This window comes from Miniopterus natalensis, chromosome 10 (assembly GCF_054644295.1).
Source record: "Miniopterus natalensis isolate mMinNat1 chromosome 10, mMinNat1.hap1, whole genome shotgun sequence".
NCBI lineage: Eukaryota > Metazoa > Chordata > Mammalia > Chiroptera > Miniopteridae > Miniopterus > Miniopterus natalensis.
The window spans coordinates 46,174,419-46,191,331 of NC_142090.1; the positions used below are offsets into that span (position 1 = coordinate 46,174,419).

The following is a 16,913-nucleotide window of genomic DNA, read 5'->3' on the forward strand; positions in this document are numbered from 1 at the left end:
CAAGAAAGAGCCGGGCCAGCGGTTGAGCCTGGACCTATGATCCAGGAGATGCTGATTGGATTCCTGGTCAGGACACATGCCGGGGTTGGGGGGAGGGGGGCGTGCTTGAGGCAGCAGATCAATGACTGTCATCATTGATGTTTCTATCTCTCCCTTTCTCTCTGAAATCAATAAAGACATTTTTTTTTAATTAAAATAAAAGTGTTGGTGAGGATGTGGAGGAAATGGAAACCTTGTACAGTTCTTGGGAAAGTAAAGTGGTGTAACTGCTACGGAAAACAGTATGGCAGTTCCTCAAAAAATTAAATATAAAATTGCCATATGATCCAGCAATTCCAGTTCTGATTATATACCCAAAGGAATTGAAAGTAGGATCGCCAAGAAATATTTGCATTTCCTGTTCATAGAAGCATTATTCAAAGTAGCCAAAAAGCAAAAGCAACCCACTAACAGATGAATGGATGAATAAAATATACTGTACATGCAAAGCAATATCATTCCTAAACATAATACAATTGTGAGAACATTGTGCTAAGTGAATAAATCAGTCACAAAATGACAAATATTGTTTGATTCCACAAAGTAGTCACATTCATAGAGACGGTAAGATGATGGTTGCAGGGAGTAGGGGGAAATGGAAATGAGGAGTTGTTTAATAGGTATAGAGATTCAGTTTTGCAAGATGAAAACAGTTCTGGAGATTGTACAATATAGTTAATGTACTAAATGCTACTAAACTACACTTTAAAATGGTTAAGATATGAATTTTTTGTTATGTGCATTTTACCACACTTAAAAAAAAAGTACCCTTCATGATCTTGGAGGTGATAGTGAGAATGGATGGGGGAAGTGGGAGAAAAAATTAATATTAGGAAAGTGGAGTCAGGTTATTTTGAGACTTAAAGCCTGTTTTAACAGTAGTCGCATTAATAAAGAAAGGAGTCAGGAAGAGGATTAGGGGAGATGATTAGCTTAGTTTTTGAAATGTCAATTTTGTAGTGACAATTTTGTCATGCGGGAAAATTCAATGTATTTAACAGTGAAAATGTAATTCACAGAGAATAATTTGCTAATTTCTGGTGCTTTTTCCCAAAGAGTGGCACGTCATATCCTCTATTTTGCCTGACCTATTCCAGACCGAATAGAGGAATAAGGGGGTGAATCTTCACTCACTGTTTTCCTTTTGTTAGTTCTTCCTTTTGACCTCATTCCAAGAAGGAATCATATAGGACTACAGTTGATTTTATTATACATTAAAAAATTAAGTTCCGGAGTCCTGTAATTGTGACAATCTTTACAGAAAACTTCACACTTTGGAACAGGATAAAAAGTTGCTGGCCTTGGATTAGAATCTAACGCTAGAGAAGAATTTCTTCTCCAAATGTTACAAGGATTAAACTAGATAATGCAGGTAAATTACTTAGTAACAGCACACAAAAAATGTTAGCTGCTATTATTATTTAGGAAAATACAAATGCATTACAGGTATATGTACAGAATTCCTATGAATGTACAGACTAGAATACTTATCTTTTTCATTTTGATTATGCAAGTATAGCTTCTGGAAAAATCAGTGGTTAGAGTCAGACTAATTAAGTATAAGTAACTTAAAAAATAAAAATATAGTAAAAGCTGCTTTAGAAAATTATGCTCTACGTATTGCACCTGGAGGCGTAAAATTTGTAATCATTTTTATCGGGGAACTGATGCGTCTAGGAACCTTTCTTTTATGAGTCTTGGTACCAGCGGGAACTGAGTCTGGAAGAACTAGGCCTGCCGCACACGTTGGCTGGCTAGGGGGTGGAATGGCCCCTACTCGAAAAGTCTAACCCGGAAGTAGTTACTGGTTGTCTCCAGGCGCCGGTTGCGGGGCGTCGTAGAGCCAAGGCGCGAGGCTCGGACCGGGAGGTAGAACTGTGGGGCTCTAAGCGCGCTCCGCCAGGGACACGAGCTGCTGCGCCCGCGGGGCTGGCCCCGGCACCATCATGCTGCTCCTGCCGAGCGCTGCGGAGGGCCAGGGCACCGCCATCACCCACGCTCTGACCTCTGGTACGTGTCCACTCAATCCGGGCTCCGTCTCGCCTCAGCAGCCCCTGGCGACTAGCTGCCGGACGTGTGCGGCCGTGACGAGTGTCTTTTTGCTCCCTGCTGTACAGTAATCCTTCCCCAGACTGGGAGGGAGGGGGCGTCTATTTTCTGCCTCCAGTTTTCTCCTCTCGCGGCCGCTGACTCATGGGTTGGGCCGAGCAGTTCGGGACCGAACCCTCCAGTACCCTGATGCCCGCTGCGAGCTCCCCAGTGCCCGAGGGCGTACGAAAACCTTTCTGCTGGTGCTCTACACCTTTCTCCCCCCTCCGTTTGCTGCGGCTTGGTTTTTTAAATGGCAACTCAGACACTGATCTTCATGCTCAGTATAAAAAGATCTTTGCCTGTGCTGCCGGTGAGATCCGTGTAGAAAGACTTTTAAAGACAGTCATTAAGTGAAACTTGTCCCGCTACTGAGGGTACATAGATTTATAGCCCAGGACAGTGGTGGATATTGTAAACTTTAAAAAGAGTCCCCCGTTTCAGTGACCTACATGAATTACCATAGCCGCTTATATAGGCGCTTGTTGAATGTGGTTTTCAACGTATCGTGGCACATGTTGCATTCGTGCTCATAGAAGTCTCTATGTATAATCTTAAAACCAGAGGGAAAGGCTTGAAAGGTCTTAAGCATTCCCGCTGTGTTCAGTTGGGTGGAGCCGCCTCTGGTCGGCCGGAAGGCTGCGGGTTCCATTCCCCTCAGAGCACACACCTAGGGCGCGGGCTGGATCCCCCGCGAGGCGCATGGGGGAAGGGCGCATAGGCGAAGGCTAGGGATGGATGTTTCTCTCTAACGTGGATGTCTTTCTCTCCCGTCCCCTCTCTGTAAAATCCATAAGCATGTCCTCGGGTGAGGATTTAAAAAAGAAACAAACAAAAACTACACACACAAAAACATGTATACCTAGGTAAAAAAATAAAAAAAAGTCACCGTCTCACAGATAGTACTTATTGAACATACTGTTTGAATCCTCTCCTGCGCATGGGAGAGGAAATCTTAATTTCCTAAACTAATTAAAACATGAAAAGTCAGTTATTTTTAGAAAAGCATGGCCTTAGGTACAAGGGAATACTTACCTCTGAGTTATTGATAACTGAACAAAGTACAGCTTTTTGCTTTCCTGTGGAATATGAAGTCAAAATTAAGATGTTAACATTTTTCCCTGATCTGAATTACATTTTTTGAAATGTTAATATACAAATGTACAGTGATTTATACCTTCACTTCCAAAGAATAATAAAACCTTACTTTTATACAATTTTGTGATTTTTCAAAGTGCTTTCACGGTTTGTCATTCAATCTTCGAAGAAACCATTTAAGAGAGATATTTCCTCCCATTTTGAGTTGAAGACATCTCTGACTCATTTCACATGGCCACTAAAGGTCAGACCTAGACAAAAATCCAGCGCTTCTGATTCCAGTCCAGAAGCATTGAGCTTGGTCTGCTATAGCACAGTTGTATTTGTAAGTTCCCATTAGCCGCTGGAAAACTGTCTTTCAGATCAATCCTAGTGAATTCTTAAAAACTTTTAAAGTTATTTGAATTCAAGGTTTTAATAATTAAGATACTTTTAGTTACTATTTTTTTTAATCCTCACACGGGAATATTTTTTCTGTTGCTTTTCAGAGAGAGTGGAAGGGAGAGAGAGAAACCTCAGTGTGAGAGAGACACATCAGTTTGTCTCCCGTACATGCCCCTACTGGGCTCAGGGATCAAGCCTGCAACCAAGGTACGTGCCCTTGGCCAGAATTGAACCAGGGACCCTTCAGTCCATGGACCAACACTAACCATTGGCTAGGGCAGTACTTTTAGTTGTTTTTAGAAGGTTGTTTTGTTTTTGACAAGGCTAGCTCTTTTTGATTATCATTATTGTTTTATTACAATTATTGGTCTAAAAGTAAAACAGTTTGCAACATTTTTCCCTGTTCCTCGCCTTCCTCTCATATCCCCAGAAAAGTGTTGGTTTATTGTCGACATTGATAAATGTTTTGTTTTCTCAGCTCATTGGAAGAGCTTGATTGAATACTCCATAAATACTAGGAAATGATTATTTATTACTAACCCGAGTGTTAACTGGATTATTGCAGCTATTTTCTTAGTTGATGGTTTTAAAATTACATTCTGATGCTATCACTGTTTTGATCTTATTTATTGCCTTGAAACAGATTTATTCCATGCAATACATTGAAGCCTCTCTTAACACTTTCAATCACAGCCTCAACACTCTGTCAAGTTGAACCTGTGGGAAGATGGTTTGAAGCTTTTGTTAAGAGGAGAAACAGAAATGCTTCTGCCTCTTTTCAGGAGCTGGAGGATAAGAAAGAGTTATCAGAGGAATCGGAAGATGAAGAATTACAGTTAGAAGAATTTCCCATGCTGAAAACACTTGATCCTAAGGACTGGAAGGTATTTAATAGCTGAATCCTTTGTTCAATCAGATGCTTTGTTACACACAGGCAATTTTCTCATGATTACTCCATTAATAAACCATGTTTTAAGATGCTTCAATAAGGTAACTAGAATTGAGTACCTTTTTATTGTTAAGACTTGAGTGGGATAGTACTAGGCATAGAGTACTCTCTGCTGGAGAAGTCTAGGAAGGTCTCACAGAGAAGATGTTTGAGCTGATCTTAAAAGGATGAGAAACAGTTTGTGAAGCAGAGAAGAGAGAAAAGGTATTCTGAGCAGAAGAAATAGATCTGCAAAGACATGAAGGAGTAAAAGAATATGCACCACCTTTTTGGAAATTAGTTAAGACTAGAGTAGGGTTCTTGAGGGAAAGTGGTGAGAAATTTTGCCTGAAACAGAATCTAAACCAAATTCTGTAGTGTCCTTTTTATGCCATGCTAAGGAAGGAATTCACATTTTCTTTTCAGGGCAGTAGGAAGTCATTAAAAGTTTTAAGCTAATTTTGGAAAAGTAAATCTCCTGGCAGCACAGAAAATTGCTTGAAAAGGGAGGGCAGGTCTGGAGGGGAAGTGAATAGTTTGCTAGTATAGGTCTAATATAATAACCCAAGCCTTCGCATGAATACCTGATGCTTGAAGTAAATTTGTGGCAGGATTTTGGGGAAGAAGGGACAGATTTTGGGGGGAAGTAGACTTGACTTGAGAAGCCTTGGTGACCTTGACTGTGTGTCACAAGAGAAGGGACTTCTGTGCATTTGGTCTTTTCACCAACACTGGGATGCAGGAAAAAGAAGTTTGTGGGGAGTGTGGTGTTTGTGTTCAAATTTGGCTATGTCAAAATTGAGGTTCTAGTAACTTACTGGAGAAGTTGTCTAGTAGATGGTTAGAAACTGATCTGTGACCTGGAAAGAGATTAGAGCCAAAAATATTTGCAAGTCATTGGCATATAGGTGGTAGTTGAGGCTGTGGGAAATTGAATGACATCAGCCAAGGAGAAGAATATAGACAAATAGGTACTGTATTATATTGCTTAGGTAGGTGCTAGTATAATATTTAGCTGTACATACTTTGGAATTAGAGTGTTTGAGTTCAGATCTGATTCTGCCCATTTTGTGTGCTGAAACCTTGGGAAAGTTATCTGACATCTCTGCACCTTATTTTCCTTATTGGCACAAGATTGCTAACAGCTCAAAGGATCATAGTGAGGATTAATGAAATGATGCATATAAAAGCATTTGACCTAGTGCTTGGGCACATGATAAATTCAAAACAAATAGTAGATAATAAGAGTTTCTCTCATCGGTTGACATGTTAAATGAGGTAAGGCATATGTATAAAGCACTTAGAAAAGTATATAAGCACTTAGAAAGTGTGACTTGATTCTCCTCCCATCATCAGTTTTAAAAGAAAAGAACAACATTGAGGAGCACAGCACAGGTAGATATTTAAGGGTGGGCAGAGGAGGAGAAACGGCAAAGGATACCAAGAAGAGTAAAAGAAGTAGAAGGAAAACAAAAAAACACATTTGTTTAACAAAGGTTTATTAAACATCAGGCACTATACTCTTTCAGAAACTAAGGGAGAAGGAAGCCTCAAGAAGGAAAACACTGCCACCAGTGTCACTGCTTTGGAGAGAGGTCAATCACATAACATAAATAACGATGAAAAGCCACCAGAGTTGGCAAAAGATGTTTAGTTGAGCACAATGAAAGCAGTTCTAGTGAAATAGTTGGGATGGCAAGAAATTTCAGTGAGTTGAGGAATTATTAGGAGGTGATGAAGTAGAGACCTAGATATAAAATACTCTTTCAAAGCTGTGTTGTAAAGAAAATGAAAGAAAACAGTAACTGAGGGAAAGGAAGGGTCAGGAGGACATAGAATTGGGAAACATTGAGATCTACAGGAGAGAAAAGAAAGAAAAAATGGAGAAGGTCTTTGATATAGAAAAGAGTAGGTGACATCAGAGCAAGGTGGCAGGGTTCATATATTCTTTTGTTTCATTCAACAAATAGGGATCAAGCACCTGCTGTATGTCAGATACTTCTGGTTCCTAAAAATACTGTGCTGAACAAGACAGTATCACTACTTCCATAAACCTTATATTCCAGTGAGGAGATAATAAGTAAGCAATCAAGAACATGACCACTAAGTGCCGGGCAAAGAAGAATAGGGTGATGTAATAGAGTGTTCAGATGACTGCCTTAGACTGAGTAGGTGGGGAAGGCCTGTAGAACTGACATTTAAGATAAAACCTGGATCCAGGCAGAGAGCTTGTACAGAGGCAGAAAGAAATTCGGAATGTGCCAGGAACTGAAAGATGGCAAGTGGCTGGAGCAGAGTGAATGATGGAGGGGTGAGGAGGTAAGGAGTAGTGGTCCTCAGTGGAAAGCCATTGTAGAGTTGGAAGCACTGGCAAATTTTAAGTACTTCATAGTAGGGGGAAAAAGAAGCAAAGATGGGGAGTCTGAGCATTTATAGGGTTCTTACCATATTCCAGCCCGGCATTCAATCAGGTCACCTAGGATCAAAGTGTAGAGAGAGACCAAAAGAAACGTCAGGACTGAGCTTCACATGTCATTGAGAAACCAGTAAAAGTGGCTGAAAAAGCTACTGAGAGGTGTGAAGAAAACAGAGTGAATTCACTGAAACTAAAGGAAGATAATGTTTCAAGAAAAGAGTCAGCTGTGCCGCCTCTGGACATTGAAGTCAAATGAGGGTACATGGGTGATCTTGGGTTTGGTACCTGGAAATTGATATTGAAGAGAGCAGCTTTGTAGCACCTGGGGTGGAAGTAGACAGAGCAGAACCAGACTGGAGTGGTTTGAAAATTAATGCTAGAGGGGACAGCTTCTTCAAGAAGTTTAGCACTGATAGGCAGCTGAGAAATGGGGCAGTAGCTGGAAAAGGGGTCAGAGAATGGTGATTTCCTTTTTTAAAAAAAGATGGGAGATAATAGAGCATCTTTTCATACAGATGGAAATAATCCAGTTGAAATTTAGTAGATAACTGAAAGATGCTAGTATTTGAGTAGCCTGAGAAGGTGATATTCAGAACCAAGGTGAAGGTTGGAGTAATTTGTCTTGGTAGTACAGGCTTTCTCAATTATGAATGAAGGGAAAAGGAAAAATGTGTGGATGCAGATAGAATGGTAGAAAGATGCTAGAATTTGAGTAGAGTAATTTAAATTTTTTAGGTAAGCAGGAGGCACAGCCATTGATGAGAGGGTGGAGAACGGTCTGTGAGGTTTGAAGAAAGACTAAAAGACAAAAGGTAATAGTAATCTTAGTGAGTGGAAAGGTGAACCAACTGGAACAAAGTATGGTTGCCAGTTCTAATAAAGGGGCCAATCCCTGTGAAGTTTGCATTCCTGAGTTTGAAGGGAAACCAGTCAGCCCTATTTGACTTTTTTCTTCCATGTTTTATGTTCTCAAACTCCCCTTCCTCCCCACTCAATCTTCCATACTAGATATACCCTTTGAGTTCTGTAAGGAGCCTTCACTCCAGTTGCTACCTGAACTTCTAAATTTATAATGATGTTAACCAAAGCAGAAATGAAAGCATGTACTTCTATTGAGAGAAGCCTCATCCCTCAATTTCTCAGAATTTCCGTTTAACTTACCTTCTTTGTTCCACATGACTCTTGTTCTTTCCTATCACTGCCTGACCCAATTTAGTAGGGCTGCTGTAATGCTCCCTTCAGTTCTGAAATCTTCCTGGCTATACTTCGTAGGATATTAATAGGTTTTAAGAGAAAAGGGGGTTCTATGGTCAAGTAAGTTTGGAAAATGGTGGGTTTTACAGGTTTCTGCTTTCTTAATTGCAGGACTTCTTGGAGCCTTTATTAGGCTTACATGCATACAAATCATCAAGAAGGCTATACAAGAGTCTTCATTTCCCAAACTTAAATGACCACAGAACCCATATTACACAGAATGTCTCAGTGGACTCCTATCATGGGAACATCACTTCTGGGAAGCACTGTTTTAGGGTGCCAAAACACAAGGGATAGTATATATTGCTGCATTTCATACTTGAATCCCTTTTGTGTCTTTATCAGAACCAAGATCATTATGCAGTACTTGGACTTGGCCATGTAAGATACAAAGCTACACAGAGACAGATCAAAGCAGCACGTAAGTACTTAGTTATTTTGAAATCAGATATCTGGTATAGGAAATGTTATCCTTTTGAAAAAATGTGCAGGATATTAGTCTATAGCCATAATTCTAGATTGAACCACAAGTGTCATATGGTTATACCAATGCATGACCACACTCCTTTACTTTCAGAACCAGGAAAAAAGCAATCAGTCTCATGGGTGGACTTTTTCACTAGGAATAAGAAATCAGGGTGGTAAGTGTGTGTGTTTTGTGACAGGATAAAGAACATTCTTCCAATGACAAGCTTTTAAAACATATTTCACCTTTCTTTAGAAGTATGGCCCCCTGTATTTAGTAGAAGCTGCATTGTAATTTAGGGTTTTTTGATGTTATTTTGTGGTCACACCTTTGTTGATACCACCATTTACTTCTGTCCAAGAAAGAGTTATCCGATGCTTCATTATTATTTTTATTGACAAGGTTAAAAGTTTGGGGTGGGGAGGGTTGTTTGGAAGCCAGTCTTCATATCCCTTACAAAACACCATCACCTTACTGCTCTTAAATGTCCTGTCCTTTTGCATTTCTATGAACATACTTCCCTGTACAGCTTTCGATTCAACTAATTAGTAAAGTTTCATGAAAGAGTGAAGGTGATTAGTTTTCTGTGTTTTTTATCTTAGAAGAATATTCCACCCTCTACTCTAGAGAATGGATGTTGAAGTCAGAGGAGAAGATTGTGGCCATAGGGAAAAGGAATAGGGAGTCAAGGCCAGTCAAGAAGAGAAAATATTGTACATAGAGGGAAATGGTTGAAGGAGACCTATCGCATGTTGGAAAATGCTAGTTGAGACTAAGTATACATGATAAACTCAAAATTTTCTCTATTAATGGAAATCACAGAAAATATTCTTTAACCAGGTGGAGGAATTTATCAGATTATTTTAGACCTATTAATGAGTTTCTTTAAAAGCTGACGTGATTTTGCCCTGCCGGGCGTGGCTTAGTGGTTAAGCGTCGACCTAGGATCCAGGCGATCAGGGTTTGATTCCCGGTCAGGGCACATGCCCAGGTTGCGGGCTGCAGCCAATCAGTGACTCTCTCATCATTGATGTTTCTATCTCTCTCTCTCCCTCTCCTTTCCTCTCTCTGAAATCAATAAAGATATATTAAAATAAATAAATAAATAAAAGCTGACATGATTTTAGACTAAGTACATGTTAATGCACATGAATAGTCATAAAATACATAAATGCCAGGAAAATTCATTTGTCGTGGGAAAGTATTTGCAAAATCTTACTGTATGAAATAGTGTACCAATACCAAATATGTCTTGATACATATGAATTTGTGACAGAGCTAGATGTGATTTAAAACTATGAAAATAGTTGGTGTTTTTAGGTGAAATAATTCTTTTTCTCTGAAGATTAAAAAATGTACAATAAGTTGTAAAGGAAACATCCATTTGCTTCTGTTAGGTCTGTTCTTTTTATTGACATACATTGTTTATTCTGTAGCCAAAAATTTTACAACCCCAGTGCACAGGGTATTAACATTAAGTGGAGTTATAATTCACTGTCTTGTTGAATATTATTGTTTATTCAGAAGGAAACTGTTGTTCTCTGACCTCTGTCACTATAAAATAGACTGTTGCTACTTAGTGCTTTCTGAAATCTTGTCCAGAAGTAAAAATGCCACTTAGTGTTTTCAGATCTGTAATTATTAGTTAGTACAAACAAACCTAATAAAAATGTAAGTCTGCCCGGCCAGGCGTGGCTCAGCGGTTGAGCATCGACCTAGGATCCAGGCCATCAGGGTTCGATTCCTGGTCAGGGCACATGCCCGGGTTGTGGGCTGCAGCCGATCAATGACTCTCTCATCATTGATGTTTCTATCTCTCTCTCTCTCCTTTCCTCTCTTTGAAATCAATAAAGATATATTAAAAAATAATAATAATAATAAATAAATAAATAAATAAATAAATAAATAAATAAATAAATAAAAATGTAAGTCTGATGGCATTTGAGAGCCTTAGAGTTTTTGCATTGTATTACAAACATGAAAGAGTTTTATTTTTGTTTAATGTATTTTGAATTGCTATAATGAAAATTAGGAAGTCAATTAAGGGTGAATAAAGTTAGTGGTCTTTTTTTCCTTTTTTGCATTTCTGAAAAGAATAAATTACTGGAAAAGTTGAATGATAGGTTAAGCAAAAGTACTTGAATACTAAAGGTGATATTTCAATTGCTTATATAATTTTATTCTTGAAGTAAAATTGCCACACTTGTAAATGATGTATGTGGGTTTGATATTCTTTGAATGGAAATAAAGTCTTTGGTAATTTGAATTTTCTGAATTTAATAATTTTAGCTTAAAATATTTCTGATATTTTAAACTAAAACTTTCACATTAAACTTCTTTAAAATTAAAAATCATATTTAGAGACTTTTTATTATAATAGTATGAATGTACAACAAAAGCCCCTTTGCTAATGTGTCCTTAGAACACTCCAGAAACTGTCTTTGGTTAGGGGAAAAGAAGAAAAGAAATCTTTGAAATTTCAGTAAACTTATAACAGCTGCTCTTAAAATACCTTTGTTTCTTTTTCAAACCAACAATATTCTTGGTTGTTTTTACCTTATTTTTAATACCAGGTAACTTATTTTGCCTGCTCAGGGACAGAGTATAGGACAGTCTCAGGACCTCCTAATATACGTGAACAACTAAAGATAATTATGCAGAAAAATCAGTGAAGAAAAAAAATAGTGCAGCATTAGAGGAGACTATCCAACAAAAACTTGAGACATCATCTTGCTCAGACTTATCACAAGGTTCAAAAGAAAATTTAAGCATCTATTACATGTCAGTGAGATGTGAAGACACTGCTTTGGGGGCAGTGTAGGCATTGCAGAAAGATATTAGGGAGAAATAAGTAGAATTGCCTGGAAACAAAACATGAAAGCAGAGTTTAGAATTACAAAGTCTGACATACAATTAGAAAAAAAAGTAAAGTAGTGGACAACCTTGAGGAATGTTCCCAAGATTCAGAGAAAAAGAATAGATGCCAGATTTTCCTAAGAAAGAAGGCAGAATAAATGTAACAGTAACAATAATTGCAAGTAATGGAGAAAAGTTACCTGATTTATGAAAAGATATGTATTGAGCCCTACAGGGGTGGCTCACTGGTTGAGCGTCAACCTGTGAAACAGGAGATCACGGTTCAATTCCCGGGCAAGGCACATGCCGAGGTTGTGGGCTCGATCCCTTGTAAGGGACATGCAGGAGGCAACCGATCAGTGACTCTCTCTCATCATTGATGTTTCTATCTCCCTCTCCTCCCTTCCTCTCTCTGAAATCAATTTTTTTTAAAAGATATGTATTGAAGTTGAAGATATTTGTAGTCATATGATTTAGGTTTCCTGCTCAGCACACACTTGCAATTCAAAGGGGAACAATGTTTAAATTAGGCCTGAGCTGCACAGAATCTGTTTTGCCAGCAGGGGTAGAAGAGTACTACAGAGAGAAGCTCATGGCTTTCCCTCATGCCCTGGCAGTGGAAGTAGCCTGTGTGCAGTTTCTCCAGTGCCCAACCATGGTGCAGTCATCATACCTCTGAACCGTCCAGGATGACATTATTCCTAGCTACATAGCCTCCAAGCCTGATAGTCTGGCTCTCACAGAGTTTTGTGAGCTGCCTAATAACCTTTAATAAATTATTTTTCTGCTTAAACCAGTTAAAAGGTGAAAATGCCCCTTCTTCAGTGTTAGTGGTAGCAATAATATACTTGACTATAAGAAAAATCTGGAAGCTCAAAAAACCCAAAAATGTATATGTCGCAGTTTCTTGCAGTATATGTAAAAGTATGCCGACAAAAACATTTGTACAAAAATGTTCATAGCAGCTTTATTCAAAATATCCAAAAACTGAAAGCACCTAAATGTTCACCAACAGGATAATAGATAAGCAAACTGTGTTCATATGGTGGAAATAGTACTCAACAGATTGAAAAGAATAAATTACTGATACATGGGAATAGTGGTGAATCTCAAAACATGTTGAGCAAAAGAAGTCAGATATAAAGACATAATGTATTATTCCATTTACATGAAGAACATGCATAAGTAATCTATGGTGATAGAAATCAGAAAGGGGTTGCCTCAGGTGGTAGGGGGTTGGGATTAACTGGAAAAGGTTACGAAGGAACTCTGTGGGGGATAGAAATGGTCTATATTTTCTTTTGGATGGTAATTACTTGGGTGTATACAGTTGTCAAAACTCATTGAACTGAATGCAGTCGGCCCTCCATATCTGCACATACCACATTTGCGGATTCAACCAACCTCAGGATGAAACATTTTCAGGCGGAAAAAATTTATGTTGTTGCTGACATGTACTATGTAGTTAAACCTACAATGGTTGCATCTGTGCTGAACAAGTGCAGACTTTTTTTTCTTGTCATTATTCCCTAAACGACACAGTATAACTATTTGCACAGCATCTGCATTGAATTAGGTATTGTAAGTAATATAGAGATGATTTATTTCAAAGTATATGGGAGGATGTGCAAATAATACACCATTTGATATAGGGGACTTGAGCATCTCAGATATTGGTATTGTGGAAGAGGGGATGTCCCAAAACCAATTTCCTGCAGATATGAAGGGGACAGCCTTACTTAAAATCTGAACATTATCTTCTATATAAATTTTATCCGAATTCAGTAAAATAGATATGATTAAACAAATCCCAAAAACAGTCACTTGGGAAATTAAGTATATGTTCTTTTGGACCTAGACAGATATCTGTTGTATTAGTAGATTCTTCTCACGAAAGTACAATAACTGCCTATCAAAACTTAAGGGATGGCAACTAGAGTTGTATCATAAATAAGTTCATTGCCTTAAACTATTGTTATGTTTTTTGTTTTTTTATTTTAAAATTTTTTTATTATTATTTTAAATATATCTTTATTGATTTCAGAGAGAGGAAGGGGGAGAGAGAGGGAGAAACATCAATGATGAGAGAGTCATCATTGATCGGCTGCCTCCTGTATGCCCCCAACTGGGGATCGAGCTGGCAACCCAGGCATATGCCCTGGCTGGGAATCAAACCTCGATCTCCTGGATCCTAGGTCGATGTTCAACCGCTGAGCCACGCCCAGCTGGGCTTGTTATGTTTTTTAAAAGTGGGAAAAATAAAATAGGCATTCAATTCAAATGTTTAAAAGAATATCACTAAGGAAAATGGAGGAGAAAAATAGAAGAGCTAAAACAGTATCCCAAAATGGATTTATAAGAAGAAAAAGTAAATAGTGAAATACAGAAAGAAAATCATTACAGAAGATATTTTGAATTGAGAACACTATTAAATGTAGCAATGCATTTGAAAGTTTTGATAAAATTAACTTTTTTTAACTGAGGAAGAAATATTAAAAGTTACAAAAGAATAACCTCCTAAAAAATGGTTTTAGGCTCTTGTAATTTCTTAGGTGAATTATTTCAAATGTTCAAGGAATTTAAAATTTTCATGCTGAACATAAACTGTTTTGGAACCATTTCTTTTGTGAAGTTAATATACTCCTAGTATGAAAACCTGGCATAGCCCTTGCCTGTGTGTCTCAGTGGTTAGAGTGTTGGCCTGCACACTCAAGGGTCATGTGTTAGATTCCCTGTCAAGGGTACATATCTGGGTTGCAGGTTGATCCTGGGTGTGTGCAGGAGGCAACCAATTGATGTGTCTGTCTCACATAGATGTTTCTTTCTCTCCCTCCCTCTCTCCCCCTCCTTCCCTTCCACTCTCTTTAAAAATCAATGGAAAAAATATCCTCAGGTGAGAATTAACAAAACAAAACAAAAAAAAAGAAAGCCTGGCAAAGAAAAACTATGGAGACTATAAAAAATCATGGTTGCCAGGAATAGGGAGAGATGTATAGGCAGAGCACAGGATTTTTAGGGCAGTGAAAGTACTCTGTATAATATTATAATGATGGATACATGTAATTGTACATTTGTCCAAACCCATAGAATATGCTATACCAAGAGTGAGCCATAATGTCAACTATGAACTTTGAGTGATTATGATGTGTCAGTATAGGTTCATCAGTTGTAACAAACAGATTGCTCTGGTGGGTGATGGTAATGGGCGCATGGGGAGAGGCTATGCATGTATGGGAGCATAGGAAATCTCTGTACCTCTCAATTTTACTGTAGACCTAAAATTACTCTAAAAAAATTAGGTCTTAAAAATAATAATTAATAAATAAAAATTTTAAAACCTAGTGAAGAGAGCTTTAAAAAACCACAAACAGATCGCATCCATGCATGTCATACGAAATAAAAAGAAAAATCCCAGTTAAAATAATAGCAAACTGAATTTAACCATACATTACTAAAAGAATTATGCCCATGAACAAGTAGGATTTCTCTCAGGAATCTAACATAGGAAATACATTAATATGGCTAAATATGTTTATGGCTTAGATAATATGTGATTTCCTTAAGTAGATATCCATTCCTTTTTGATAAATAGAACTTGGAAAAGAAATGTAGTTAATTCCCTACTTTGAAAAGTATTGCAGACCCATAGCCAACAAACTTAACTGTGTGGCATTGGTGATATTACCATTAAAGTCTATGGAGGGAGCTAACTTGACCATTATTTTTTACACTATGTTGTGAGTGTGAGTCAGTGAATTAGATATTAAATAACAGAGAAGACTGTTGGAAAAAAGGGAAGAAATATATTCTTTGTAGGTAATATAGGATCTACCTAGAAAACCAGAGAGAGTCATATCAATGGTTAGATGCAGGAAAAGTATGCAGAAATAATATGCAGTTTTTGGAATTTACCATCAAATATATTGGAAAGCTATTGTCCTTTTAAAGTAAATCCTGGGGCAATGATAGGTAATCAGAAACAAACCCTTGTAAAATTTACTAGGAGGCGTCATAAATGAGTAGAGATGGAAAGGATTATTAGGTGGGATTAGGACTTTGAAAAATGACAAGTTTAGATGTTTGCTTCACTGTATTAAAATTCCAAAAAGATTTAAAGAGTTTTTTTTTTTAATTTTAATGCAAACTATTAATGAAATTGGAAACATATATCAAGCTTTTGGAGAATGAAGGACCTTCTAGTTTTATAAGTACTAGAAGAAATTATAAAGGAAATGATCAGTAAATATAAATAAAAATGACTGAATGTTTTTTAAAAGTGTAAGTTCCATTCCAGCAGCTGGGAAAGCATTAGCACCAAGCATGAAGGACTGAGAGGCACATACAAGCACAGGGTGTGGCATCAGGCTGCCTGAGTTGGAGCGGACTTGGACAGGACTTTGTACAGGTTACAGCACTTGGTTACTTAATATCTCTGTGCCTCATTTTCCTCATGTGTAAAATGGAGAAAATAATAGTACTTTCCTCATGGGGCAATTGAAAAGATTAACTGATAAATTATGCCTGGTACATATTAAATGCTCGATAGATGTTAACAGCTAGCCATTATTTTAAAGTAACTCACAGACTCAGAAGAAAAACTGATCTCTCCTTCCTCCACAGGTAAAGGATGAAAGATAGAAACAGAAAAGAATTGTTGAACACAAGGGATAATCAAAGTCTTAAATAATTACATCCAGTACTGGTGAGGCTGTGGTGAAAAGAAAAGGATGTTCACATAGGAGAATGAAGTGGTATAACTTTAGAAGAGAACTTGTTTCTACATCTTCAGTCACTAATTTCACTTTAAATATATCCTTTCAGTCTGAGGGCTGATGCTCTAACCACTGAACAAAACCAGCTAGGTCTGTAAATATATCCTAAAAAGAAAAAATCCTAAATATGGAAAAATATTTGTCTACAAAATGATTAAAATTGGGATTTTTTTATAATAGAGAAAAATTTGAAACAATATAAGTATCCAACATTAGAGAAAGAGTTAAATTATGGTAAACCTACTTGAAATGCTGTACTAAGCACTAGCAATCATTTAAAAAATTTTTGAAGTTTATAACAACATGGGAAATGGAAATGCTATAATGTTAAGTTGAAAAACAGAATATAAATTGGTATATATGATATGATTGTACCTAAAATTTTTGAAGCATATGCTTAAGGAAAAATATGTCTGTGTTGAAATACACTAAAATGTTAACAGTAATCATCTTTAGGTCCTGGCACTTTGGCCACTTCTTAAAATGATTCTTTGTTTCTCTGTAATTTTCACATTAATAAGTTTATGTTTTGTCATAGGAAAAATATTTTTAAATTACCATTACGATTTTAGAAATGATTTGTTTAGCTCATCTTTATTTTTAGTTTTGATG

At 37.4% G+C, this 16,913-nt stretch overlaps 1 protein-coding gene across 1 annotated transcript in view; it reads left to right on the forward strand.

The window, feature by feature from the left end:
* The first annotated feature begins 1,885 nt into the window (after nucleotides 1-1,885).
* Nucleotides 1,886-16,913, forward strand: part of DNAJC2 (DnaJ heat shock protein family (Hsp40) member C2) — a 35,022-nt gene continuing 19,994 nt past the window's right edge. The window contains exons 1-3 of the mRNA XM_016219589.2: nucleotides 1,886-2,049; nucleotides 4,303-4,493; nucleotides 8,553-8,628. Of these exons, the coding sequence (XP_016075075.1) occupies nucleotides 1,986-2,049; nucleotides 4,303-4,493; nucleotides 8,553-8,628 (331 nt within the window). The 5' untranslated portion in view covers nucleotides 1,886-1,985. The remainder of the gene's footprint in view (nucleotides 2,050-4,302; nucleotides 4,494-8,552; nucleotides 8,629-16,913) is intronic.